We start from the raw sequence: 12161 nt of genomic DNA, 5'->3' as shown, positions 1-12161 counted from the left end.
CTCTCTCTCTCTCTCTCTCTCTCTCTCTCTCTCTCTCTCTCTCTCTCTCTCTCCCTCCCTCCTTCCCTCCCCCCTTCCCTCCCTCTCCCCCTTTGGTGGTGATGTCATCTGCCTTGGTTGCAGACCTCTCTCTTGGTTGTTTTTTCAGCCTGAGTTCTAACCTGCAGCTAGCTCCTCAGTAGAGTGCCCGCTGGCTGCCTGGCCCTGTCTGGCTGCCCTGCCCCTGGATCACCCTGGCATGAAGCCCTGGGCATGGGGCCAGCTCCTCCTCCCTTCCCGGCACTGCCCCTTTTCTCAGCTACTGCCCTGCCTGGAGCGTGCCAGGCCGGCCCCCTTCAGAAGTTTTCTGGACTCCCCCTTCTCCAACTCCTATTTTGATAGCCCGTTCTCTGTTTTGTATATGGTTAAGAAGTGTGAGAAGGAAGTACTGTCTTGTGGTGATCTGGAAGACCAAGGCCATCTTGGAAGACTCAGTGATGAGCACTGTTTCTCATCTGGAAAGGGCCCAGCTTTGGCTTCTGGGTCAGTCACTTAGGGTCCTATTGTTGGAATAAAAAAACAAAAAAACAAAGCAAACAAAACCCCAGCAGAATTACCTGCACTCCCTAGCCAGACTTATCTACTCGCTTCTTTCCACACCGAGAAGCTGGGCTGGCCACCTCTGCTCTATGAGACAAGGCCATTCTCCATCAGTCGGCTCCGTACGGTGAGCAGTGTACAGTCCCAGGGAGTAGCAACCGAAGCCAAAGCCGCACAGGGAACTAAAAGAACAGAAACCATTAGTGTGTATGCACACGCGCAAGTTTTGAATTACTGTTTCCACCTTAAAGCTTAGGTGAGTGGGCGGGGTGGTAGCACGCTACAGACTGTAATTCTGTAATCCCAGCACTGTGGAGGCTGAAATACGAATATTGGGAGTTCAGGCCTGCCCAGGATCCACGAGACCTTGGAGTAGCGTGTAAGTAGTATTAAGAATCATATTTATGCACAGTGTTTTGTTTTATTTTTGAAAGGACTGGAATAAGTAGCTTGGGCCTGGCCGATAGTTTAAAACCTTGTGCCTCAGCCTCCCGGGGCTGGGATTACAGGTTTGCACCAGCTCACTTAGCTGATTTTTTTTTTGTGTGTGTGTGGGGGGGGGAGGGGAAAGGGTAGAGTTAAGGCACAGTCTCATGTAGTCTAGGCTGGCCTCGAACTCATGGTCCTGCTGGGAACTGTGTGGTGGCTCACACCTATAATTTTTGACCGAATGTAACGAGATTATTGCCGGGAAGTGGCAGTGCACACTTTATAAATCATAGCACTCAGGAGACAGAGGCAGAGGATCTCTTATGTTAGATTGAGGCCATCCTAGTCTACAGAGTACTTTCCAGGACAGCCAGGGCTACACAGAGAGACTTGTAGTACCATGTCAACTGATTGCCCCTCCAGGGAGCCAACACCCTCTTCTGGCATCTGAGGACACAACACACAATTAAAAATAAGGATATTTCAGCTGGACAGTGGTGGCGCATGCCTTTAATCCCAGCACTCAGGGAGGCAGAGGCAGGCAGATCTCTGTGAGTTCGAGGCCAGCCTGGTCTACAAGAGCTAGTTCCAGGACAGGCTCCAAATCCACAGAGAAACACTGTCCCCCCCCCCAAATTTTTTAATTAGTAGCAACAAATTTTGCATATCATATAAACCCTTGAAGTAAAATCAGTTTTTCTGTTGCACTTGGTCATGTTCTCTGAGGCCTCAGTCGGTGGCTTCCCCAGCGCACCAGAGCCACCAGAATAACCTCCAGAATTAGAAGGCTCCAGCCATTGGACTCTTCTAGAAATGTGAAAGAAAGTTGGGGAAGCCAGTGTATATGGTGTGTGCTGTGTGTGTGTGTGTGTGTGTGTGTGTGTGTGTGTGTGTGTGTGTGTGTGTGTGTGTGTGTGTGTGTGATGGGCCAACTTTAGGGAGCAGTTCTCACCTTCCAACTTGTTGGGTCTCTATTTTCTCTCAAGACCAGCTGGCCCATGAGATTCCCTGAAGTTCCACCTTGTGTTAGGAATGGTTGGATTACAGATGCATCTGAGCCCCAACAGCCAGCTTTCTGTTGATGAATTAGAGTTCAGTACCTATGTTGCTTTGGAGCTTTGTGTGGCTACAGATGAGTATCCTCGTGGTTTACTTTGGATGGGGGTAGGGTCTTGCTATGTAGAACAGGCTGGCCTGGACTCAGAGATCCGCCTGCCTCTACCCCTGGAGTGTTGGGATTACATGCATGGCTCTGTTGTGGGGTGCTTCTTTTGTTTGGTTTGGTTTTGTTTGTTTTCCTTTTTTCTTCAGACAGGGTTTCTCTGTGTAGCTTTGGAGCCTGGCCTTGAACTCACAGAGATTCACCTGTCCCTGCCTCCTGAGTACTAGGATTAAAGGCATGCACCACACCACCCAGTGGTGCCGTTGTTTTTTAGGTTTATTTTATGTATATGAATTTTTAGGTTTGCTTTATGTATGTTACTGTGTTTTGCCTGCATCAATGTATGTGGGTCATATGCATGCCCGGTGCCCACAAGAGTAGCCACTGCTCTTAACTACTGAACCATCTTCTTCAGCCTGGTGGCTAGCTACTTTGCTGCATTCCAGTTACAGTCTGCATCACTAGTCTGGCACTTACTTCCATGAATGCAGTGCTACGTGACAAATGGTAGAAGCCAAGGCATTAGCACACTAGGCAGGTATCCTAGTATAGTTCCCTGACTGTGTTTTCTCATTGCCAGGGGCAGCTCTCTCTCACTTTGAGAGAGCCAACAGACTTCACTGAAAGCCTGGACTTCATTTAAATAAAGTTTGGTGTGTGGGTGCGTGTTAGGGTCTTTTACCTTTGGTTTTCTTTTTTTGTTTTTCTGAGATGGGGTTTTTCTGTATTGTTTTGGAGGTTGTCCTGGAACTCTGTAGACCAGACTGGTCTCGAACTCAGAAGAGATCTGCCTGCCTCTGCCTCCTGAGTGCTGGGATTAAAGATGTGCACCACCAATGCCCAGCTCTATCTTTGGTTTCTTGGATGGATGGATTCAAAGTTTTCGTTAACCCCTGAAGTCTTGAAACTCTGCACAAATTGTATTTTTTTTTTTTTTGGTGGAGTGTTTTTACCTTTTCTTACATTCTAGAAAAAAGAAACTAATAACAGGTTACTCAGATCATTAATGTACAGTGAAAATCCCTTGTTTAAGAGAGTTGCCTGTAGGCAGACAGGCCGATCCCCATCTGGAGACACACATCCTACTGCTTTCCCCCAGATGTGAAAAGTGGTCCCCAGAGAGTTGACCGTTGATTTGAGGCCACAGGTGGAGGCAGAGCTTGACCTTGGGTTGGGGTGGATGTGCGGATCCCTGGTTTAATCTTGTTTTCAAGGAGATGGTTGTTCAGGCTTGATTCAAGACTGGGGCCTCTGCAGACTGGGATTCCTCTGCAGAGTGGGCCGGGACTGGGCGTATCGCTCAGCAGTAGAATGCTTGCCTAGTCCATAAAACAGGCGAATCTCTGGGTTCGAGGTCAGCTTGGTCTACAGACTGAATTCCAGGGCTATACAGGGAAACCCTGTCTCAAAACCAGAAAACAAACAAACAAACAAAAAAACCCTACACAAACAAAATGGAAATCCGACAGTTTTGGTTCAATTCCTGCTTTAGTGGTTATGAAACACAAGGCATTCATTAAGCCTCTTAATCTCAGGGCCCTGGGTTGTCAAACAAAGCCACCAGTAGCCTGTGCAATGGGAGGACTCTGAGATGGATCTGGCTGGCAGGCACTCTTATGTCTCCACACTGTCCGGTGTGTATACTGTGATGGATGTCTTGGTACATTATTCTGTCTTTCTGCTTCTCTCAATCTTCCTGACCTGACCTGTTCTGGGGTGGGGTTGGGGTGGGTGGGGGCGGCTCTGGTCCTCACATCCCCAGGTTGACTTGTCATATGCCTGTTGAGCTGCCCTCTGGGGCTGGATCTCATGTCCTCTGCCTGCTCTGACAGGACATGAGAAAGCTACAGGCTGTTGCCACTAAGGAAGCATTTTGGCTGATGTAACCCTTGCCTTTAATGGCCATTGCTGGCAATTCCTACACTTCAGGAGGTTTAACCGCTCGAGGACTGGGGTAGTTAGTGAGTTTCTCCTAGTTCTCTCTCTTTGCTAGTGTAGTGATATTATTTATGATTTATTAAAGCTTGACTAAAGATTCAGAAAGTCAGCCTCAAGCTATAGAAATCAGGCAGTGGTAATCACACACGTTTAATCCGAGCAGCCAGAAGCTAGGAGGTCATGGTACCCACCTTTAATCCTAGGACTCAGGATTAAGAGGTAGACTGATCGCTGTGATTCCAAGGCCGCTCAGATCTACACAAGAGTGGATCGGTCTAAAAGAATTAGAGCTCACACCTTTAACCCCAGCACTAGAGGAGTAGAAAAGACCAGAGCTTGAGGAGAGGTTACAGTCTGAGGCTTGGTGAGAACTCTCGGAAACGGGATCAGTCCATTCATTCTGAGATAGAGGTGAGAAGCTAGTGGGCCAGCTGCTTTGCTTTTCTGATATTCAGCTTGAAGTTTGAACGCCAATATCAGTCTCTGGTTCATTTATTTTTTCATGTAACATGATAGAGCGGGCCTTGGTCCTCTAGGCACTAAGAAAGTGCTCAGGAGTATGTGGTGCTTGTACACCCTACCTTCTGGCCTTCTTGAAGGTACTAACAAGGCCTTTATTTAATTTCTACCAGGAGAAACCAATATGGAGTGAAATATAGGGGTTTGTTCTCACTGTCCATCAGGAGCATCTAAGCAGTGGTTCTCAACCTTTCTAACTGTGTGGCCCTTTGATATACTTCCTCGTGTTGTGGTGACCCCCGACTATAAAATTTTGTTGCTACTTCGTAAGTGTGATTTTGCTATTGTTAGTATCTGTTTTCTGATGGTTTTAGGTAATCCCTGTGAAAAGGCTTGACCCACAGGTTGAGAACAGCTAAGAGGCTAAACCATCATGACACCAGTCTAAACCAGTCAACTCCGGGCCTCCCATATGTGGAATGAATGAGTTATACAAGGGGGTTGTAATGTAATTCCAGTTACAGGTCCCAGCATTACCCTGTGCGGTTTGGGCCTGAAAGGAATTAGATAGCGCCACACTGTGGAAAGCAGGCTTAGCCGACAAAGGTCCTTGGCTGCCTCAGCTCTTCCAGGCTGTTTTAATCAGGGCTGGGGGCTTTGCTGAACAGGAAGCCTAGAAACCTAGCCTGGGTTCCCAGGGTGGGCTGTGTGCCCTCGAGGGGTGAGGGAAGGCTTCTGGGATGTCTTTCTTTCATTGGTTGGGTGGCTCTGCCCTCCTCCCTCCCCCTCCCTCTCCTGGAACATTCCAGACATTCCAGCCTATCTGCCTGCCATTGCTTTCTGGATATGGATTAACATCCTTGCAGAGATTTGATTTCTCTGCTATCACCCTTCCTTTCTGCCTTTCCTAAATAGAGTCCTGAAACAGATTGGAGAGGGAAGTTTTGGCCTTTGACCTTGAATTGCATTAATGGACTGTTTCCAAACTAGGCTCCTGTACTGTTGCTTTTATGTCTTATTACGGGGACTGTGCCTTATTACCGGGACTCCTAGGCAGACGGCCTTCATCTTTCTGCCCTCTATCCAAAAGGATTTTCTGGAAGGAGGTATCCTGGGATGGACTATTCCTGCTTTTAAACCACGCAGTGTTCATTTTTTTCCCCAAGTGGGAAGTAGAGAGAGTGTGGCAATTGTTTTGTGAGAATCTTGATCCACAGCTTCTTTTTGGCTAATCCTTGGACCTGGTGCCTGATAAGATGAAGTACTCAGAAATAGGCTTACTGGCTGTGTGTGTCCCCTTGAATTTCTGATCCTCTGCCAGTGCCTTGGGTGCTGGGATTACAGGTGTTTGATACATGCTTACCTTTCTATGAAGTGCTGGAACTTGGACTCAGGCTTTGTGCCTGCCAGGCAAGCACTATGCCCACTGAGTTACATCTGTTTGTCTTTCTTCCCTCCCTCTTTTGCCCTTACTCTAATGCCACCTTCCAGACTGGCCTAGTGTTTATTCCTTCACAAAGACTGACCTCCCCATGATCAGGCCCAGCTGGAGCTGTTTATTTCTGTTCCTCACTGTGTCTTGTCTATCTAACTTTGTGACATCAAGTTCATAAGCTGCAAGGATTCTCTTCCAAGCAGACTTCCTTAGCTATTTAGTTTTTTCTTTTTGAGACAGGGTTTTTCTGTGTAGCCCTGGCGGTCCCGGACCTCACTGTGTGCAGACCAGGCTGACTTCAAACAGCCTTTTCACCTTCTCAAGTGCTGGGATTAAAAGTTGTGCACCACCACTGCCCAGTTCCTTTAGCTATTTCATCCCAGAGTTTCCTCATGGATAAAGACTTGCTCTTCTCAGAAGACCTTTGTATTTTATTACCTGAGACACTAAACTCTGCCTTGGTGAAGAGACTGGCCTGGGACAGCTGAGGCCCACACACCCACAGTTTGGACACAGCATTCCTTTTGTACCTCCTCACTAGCTCATCTGGTAGGTCACTGAGGCCTGAGGTCAAGTGACTTAAGCAAATCTTTATTTTATTATGTGCATAAGTGTTTTGCCTGCATGTATGTGCAGTGCCTGTGGAGGCCAAAAGAGGGTGTCTGATCCCCTCCAGTTATAGGGGTTGTGATCCATCCATCATGTGTGTGTGCTGGCAATTAAACCCTGCTCCTCTAGAAGACTGTCTGGTACTCTTAGCTGCTGAGCCATCTATCCAACCCTCTAAACCTTGACTTTGAACTAAGGGTTTGTGCAGAATCAAAGATGTACAGAGATCTTAATGACAATCGACTAACACATCAAGCCAATTTAAATGTCTTAAACTCCGGGATTACGGTATTGATTTGGGTGGTGAGCATTTATTTGCTCTGGGAGTCAGCCCTGAACCTGAAAGGGATCCTCAGAGGATTTCTTTTCCAACTGTTTGAAAGCTGGGATGAGTATCCATGGTATAGTGGCCAGGGAGGAAGAAGGAGCTCCTGATGCTGAGCTTGGTGTAATCATTCTGGGGTGCCTTCACCACTCACAGACGCCAGTTACAGTTTAAGGACTTACTCCAAGTCTTTACAAGTTTATCTGCTGCCACCTCCCACCTGTGAATAGGTATTATCCCTTTGTACAAAAGGGGAGACTGGGCCTCAAGTTAATAATCGTATAAAGATCAGTGCTAATGAGTGGTTTAGATCCCTAACTGTGCCAAAGGGCTTAACCACTGTACTATTATCTTATGTAATTGTTCTAATATATTGTTTCCCCCAATCCGGTGTGAGCACCTGGTCCAGACATTCCACCTCTTTTGTTCATTGCTGTGCCCCAACCTCAGGAGCAAAGCAGAGCTTGGAAGTATGTGCCAGCTAAAGAGGTGTTGGATTACTGTCTTGCTTGATGTTTAGATTTATTTGGTTAGGTATTGTGGGTATGTCCCTGTGAGTCAAGTGCCTGAGGTTGGCTTCCCTGGAGCTGGAGTTCCAAGCAGTTGTAAACTGCCTCAGGGGTCCTGTAAGAGCTCCATGCTCCCTGGATTTGTAGTGCTGGACAGAGGGGTATGTGAGAAAGCTAAGTTGTAGCAAATGTCAAGACAGTGTATGTGATCTTTTGTTGCCATTATGCTGAGAACATCTGGTTCTTTGGTCCTCTCTGGTCCTGTTGGTAGTTGGGTCGCTAAGGTGAGGCCACTCCCACTGTATGGCTTACATTCCTATTGGGCTGCTATTTGTCGTTTTGTTTCCTGAGATAGTGTTAAACCATCTTCTCTGGCTGTCCTGGAACTTAGTATGGAGACCAGGCTGACCTCAGACTCAGATCTGCCTCCCTAGTGCTGGGATTAAAGGCGTGAGCTACCACCACTGGGCTCTCCTTGCTAAAGCTTCTGGAATTTTCTGTACCTTATATTTTTTTTCTTTTATTTCAGGAGTCGGAAAATTCAGATTCGGAATATTCCACCTCAGCTCCGATGGGAGGTAAGTGGGGTGTGCACAGTGGGTTGGGAGCAGAGACTGGACAGGGACGGGCTCTGTCCTTCTGAGTTGGTAGACATGACTAGAGAGTTCTTCCCTGGGTGTAGGGTTGGAAAGGTTGGAAGGGACTCATTTTCATTCATACCCTGGGGCAAGAGGCATTAAGGAGTAGGAAGAGTGCTTTCTGACTTTCAAGATTTCTGATGGCAGAAGTCTCAGTCTGCTTCACAAAGTCCTTTAGCAGCACAGAGCCAGGGACATTCTCTTGCAAACCCCAGGGTTGCCTTCAGGAGTAGGAATCTAAGGAGACGGAACCGAATTGATCAAAATGTCTAGTTCCTGCTGCTGTCCCAGAGCTTTGGGTCAAGGGATGTCCAGGCTCTGGAATACTCAGCCCTTCTCTATTTCTCCAGGTGCTGGACAGCCTGCTGGCCCAGTATGGTACAGTGGAGAACTGTGAGCAAGGTAAGACCCCAGGGATGAGTGAGCGTACAAGGAGTCGGGTGGCTTCACTGTTCTGTGATCATAGACCCCTGTGAAGACCCAGACAGCGTGCTGTAGCAGCGTGGTGCTGCAGTAGATGCGCTGGATAACTGGCCCCAGCATGTGCCCTACTGTGTGTGGAACCATGAAACTGTACTGCTGTGTAGTAGGCAGTCTTGGATGCCTCTCTCATTTTTCTGTTTTCAGTTTTTCAAGACAGAGTCTGTGTAATGCTGACTATCCTAAAACTTGGCGTGGATCAGGTTGGCCTGAACTCAGATCTATTAACCCCTGCTTCTTGAGTGTTGGGATTAAAGATGTAGGCCAGCACACCTCACTTCATCATCCTTTTTCAATGAGGAATCTGAGTCCCAGGCTTGCAGGATCGGTATTTCAGTAGAAGTTTAAGAATGGAATTTGGACTGGAGAGATAGCTCAGAGGTTAAGAGCACTGACTGCTCTTCAAGAGGTCTTGAGTTCAATTCCCAGCAACCACATGGTGGTTCACAACCATCTATAATGAGATCTGGCACCCTCTTCTGGCCTGCAGGAGTACATGCAAGAAGAACACTGTGTACATAATAAAAAATAAATCTTTTTTTTAAAAAAAAAAGAATGGAATTTGTAGCCGGGCACTGGTGGTGCATGCCTTTAATCCCAGCACTCGGGAGGCAGAGGTGGATCTCTGAGTTCAAGGCCAGCCTGGTCTGCAGAGCGAGTTCTAGGACAGCCTCCAAAACAATACAGAGAAACCCTGTCTCCAAAAACAAACAAACAAAAAGAATGGAATTTGTACTCTTGAGAGATAGAAGCAGGAGGATTTCTGAGTTTGAGGCCAGCTTGGTCTCATATCAGTCTCTAGGATTACTTGGGAGAGACCTCTTTTTTTTAACAAGGGGGAAGAAACTGGGGGGGGGGGGGTCACTGGAGAAATGGCTCAGAAGAGCATTGGCTCCTATTCCAGAGGTCCTGAGTTCAATTTCTAGCCACCACCAGCTCACAGCCATCTGAGATTTGCTGCCCTCTTCTGGTGTGCAGTTATACATCCAGGCAGAACACTGTATACATAATAAATTAAATAATTTGGTTTTTTTTCTCCCCCAAGACAGGGTTTCTCTGTATTGCTTTGGATCCTGTCCTGGAACTCACTCTGTAGACCAGGCTGGCCTCGAACTCACAGAGATCCGCCTGCCTCTGCCTCCTGAGTGCTGGGATTAAAGGCGTGTACCACCAACCCCTGGCTTAAATAAATAATTCTTAAAAAAATTTCCTGAGTGTAGCTGGTCTACAGAGCAAGTTCCAGGACAACTAGGCTACACAAAGAAACCCTGTCTAGGAAAAACAATAGCAACAAGGAAATCAAAAGCAACCAAAGAAAAGGAAAGGGGTGGCAGGAGGAGAGTGCTGGGGTGGTAGGTTGCTCCGTGATTAAGAGCACTGGCTACTCTGGTTTGATTTTCAGCACCCAAAGGCAGAAATCAATCCATCTGTAGTTACAGTTCAGAGGATCTGATGCCCTCTTCTGAAATTCAAGGGGAAATGCTGGCAGGACATCCATACACATAAAATAATAATAATTCAAACATTGTTTTAAAAATTCACCAAGCAGTAGGGTAGCGGTGGCACACACCTTTAATCCTAGCATTTGGGAGGCAGAGGCAGGCTGATCTCTTGAGTTTCTACAGAGTGAGTTCCAGGACAGCCAGGGCTACCCTGAGAAACCCTGGAACAACCACCCCCCTACAAATCCCCCAAACAACAGGGTTTATTCATTAATAATTTGCTTAGCCAAAAATCTTTTGACAAATTTACCTACAGAGAGAAGAGTAATAAGGAATTCTAAGCTACACAAAATTGTTTGTGATTTTGAGGGTTTTTATTTCTAGGAGTATAAACTCTTTTGCAGAGAAAATGGGCTGGGGTGATTTGGCTGGACACAGGGCTGTTACCCCCCCCCCACCACCCCCCCTTAAAGCTAACACATAAGAGCATTACATGTTCATGGGTGCCATGTGATGTATAGGGGTATCATGTCCTGCTTAAATAAGCATTTTAGCCTCCTTGCTTTGTCATTTCTTTTTGGTGAGAACATGCAATCTTGTCGTTCTCTGAAATACATAGTACAATGTGGTCCGTGACTGTCAAACCACACAGAAAGAAGCATCCTGAACTCCTGTCTGTCACTTGTCCACCAATCAGCTTCTCTTCAGACTTCCCTTCCCCGTCACTCTCCCACCGTCTGTTCTCAGTTGAGTGAGATTCCTTTCTCCTCCGTTCTCTTCCCTTCTCCTTTCCCTCTTTTCCCCTCCCCATTTCCTCTCCTCTTCCCTTCCATTCTCTCCATCTGTTTTCACGATCCTGAGAGCATGTGGTGACTTGTCCTTTAGATTTAGTTTAATGTAGTAATTCCTGGTTCCATCTATTCCTAGGTGAGGGGATTTCTTTTTTGTTTTCTTGTTTCTTGCTTTTAACTCTTAGTGCTCTGGTCTGTGTTGGGGTCAGGGAAGGTGAGTGAGTGCCTTCTGGACCACTTTAGATGCAGTGCATTTCTCCCTGTGAATAGTGCAGCAGCCACTTTTGGAAATCTTTAAGAAAACATTGATGACTCTGAGGTTTAAATATTCATTTCTAAATTCTTTGTGGGAAGAGGCAAACTGTGTTGACAGATTATTATAGACCCCGCCTGCCCAGCAGTGGAGTGCTGTTTTCTCTGCTTTAACTCTCTAACTTGCCTTTCATCTGAAATGCCAGAACACAGTGTAATTCGCAGATAGCTGTTGCCCAGTTCCTGCTTTTAGCGGGACTCATGAGTTAAATAGATCAGGGTGCCCCACTGAGCAGGCACCCGTCTGCCACCAAAGCAACAGGCCTAGTCAGGTTGACACTAGAACCCATGTGATGGATAGAGATAGCTGACTCCCCAAAGTTTACCTCTGACCTCTACACATCCGAACACACATAAGAAATAATTTAAAGTAGTTTAACAAAAATTAAAAAGGATTCCACAGATGTGCTCAAGGTTCTCACCAGCCCAATATGGCCTCAGACACGCTCCTGGTCAGGGTTTGCAGGCCTGCACCACCACACCCAACGTTTCAGTTTAGGTAGAGCCTTATAGTATGGTTCTGGGTGGCCTTACAGTTTGCCCAGGCTGACCAGGAGATCTGGCCATCCTTTATTCTCAGTGTGCTGGAATTACTAGTGTATGTCAGTTACTGATTTATTTGAGAAAGCTTCTCCCTCTACTTCAGGCTAACTTATTTTACAGTGTAACCAAAGCTGGTCTTCAGTATTGACAGTATTGCCTTCTGGCCTTCTGAGTGCCAGAATTGCAGGTGTGCACAACCACCCTCAACTACTTTAGTTTTTCTGAGACAGGGTTGCACTATGTAGGCTTGTGACTGGCTTAGAGCTTGCAGTGCAGACCAGGCTGGCCTTGAATTCATAGATATGCCTGCCTCTGCCTCCTGGAGCCAGGAGGGTGTGGGCTGGGTCTGAAAAGTTATCCTTTGAGCCCCCTTAATTTTTAGAAATCTTCTCTTATGTTTATTGAGCTTGTGTGTGTATGCGTACATTTGTCATGCCCTTTTTGTGGAGGTCAGGTGACAACTTGGGAGTTGGTTTTCTCGTGGATCCAGAGATAAGACTCAGCCATCTC

General features: G+C 46.8%; 1 protein-coding gene across 1 annotated transcript in view; it reads left to right on the top strand.

The window, feature by feature from the left end:
* Igf2bp1 (insulin like growth factor 2 mRNA binding protein 1) overlaps nt 1-12161 on the top strand; it is a 43728-nt gene that overhangs the window by 16821 nt on the left and 14746 nt on the right. Inside the window, 2 exon segments of the mRNA XM_040749563.1 lie at nt 7975-8023; nt 8434-8485. Of these exon segments, the coding sequence (XP_040605497.1) occupies nt 7975-8023; nt 8434-8485 (101 nt within the window).

This window comes from Mesocricetus auratus, unplaced genomic scaffold, assembly GCF_017639785.1.
Source record: "Mesocricetus auratus isolate SY011 unplaced genomic scaffold, BCM_Maur_2.0 Super-Scaffold_100007, whole genome shotgun sequence".
NCBI classification, from domain to species: domain Eukaryota; kingdom Metazoa; phylum Chordata; class Mammalia; order Rodentia; family Cricetidae; genus Mesocricetus; species Mesocricetus auratus.
Note: the sequence above shows the minus strand (reverse complement) of the source record. Positions and strands in the feature narration are given on the sequence as shown.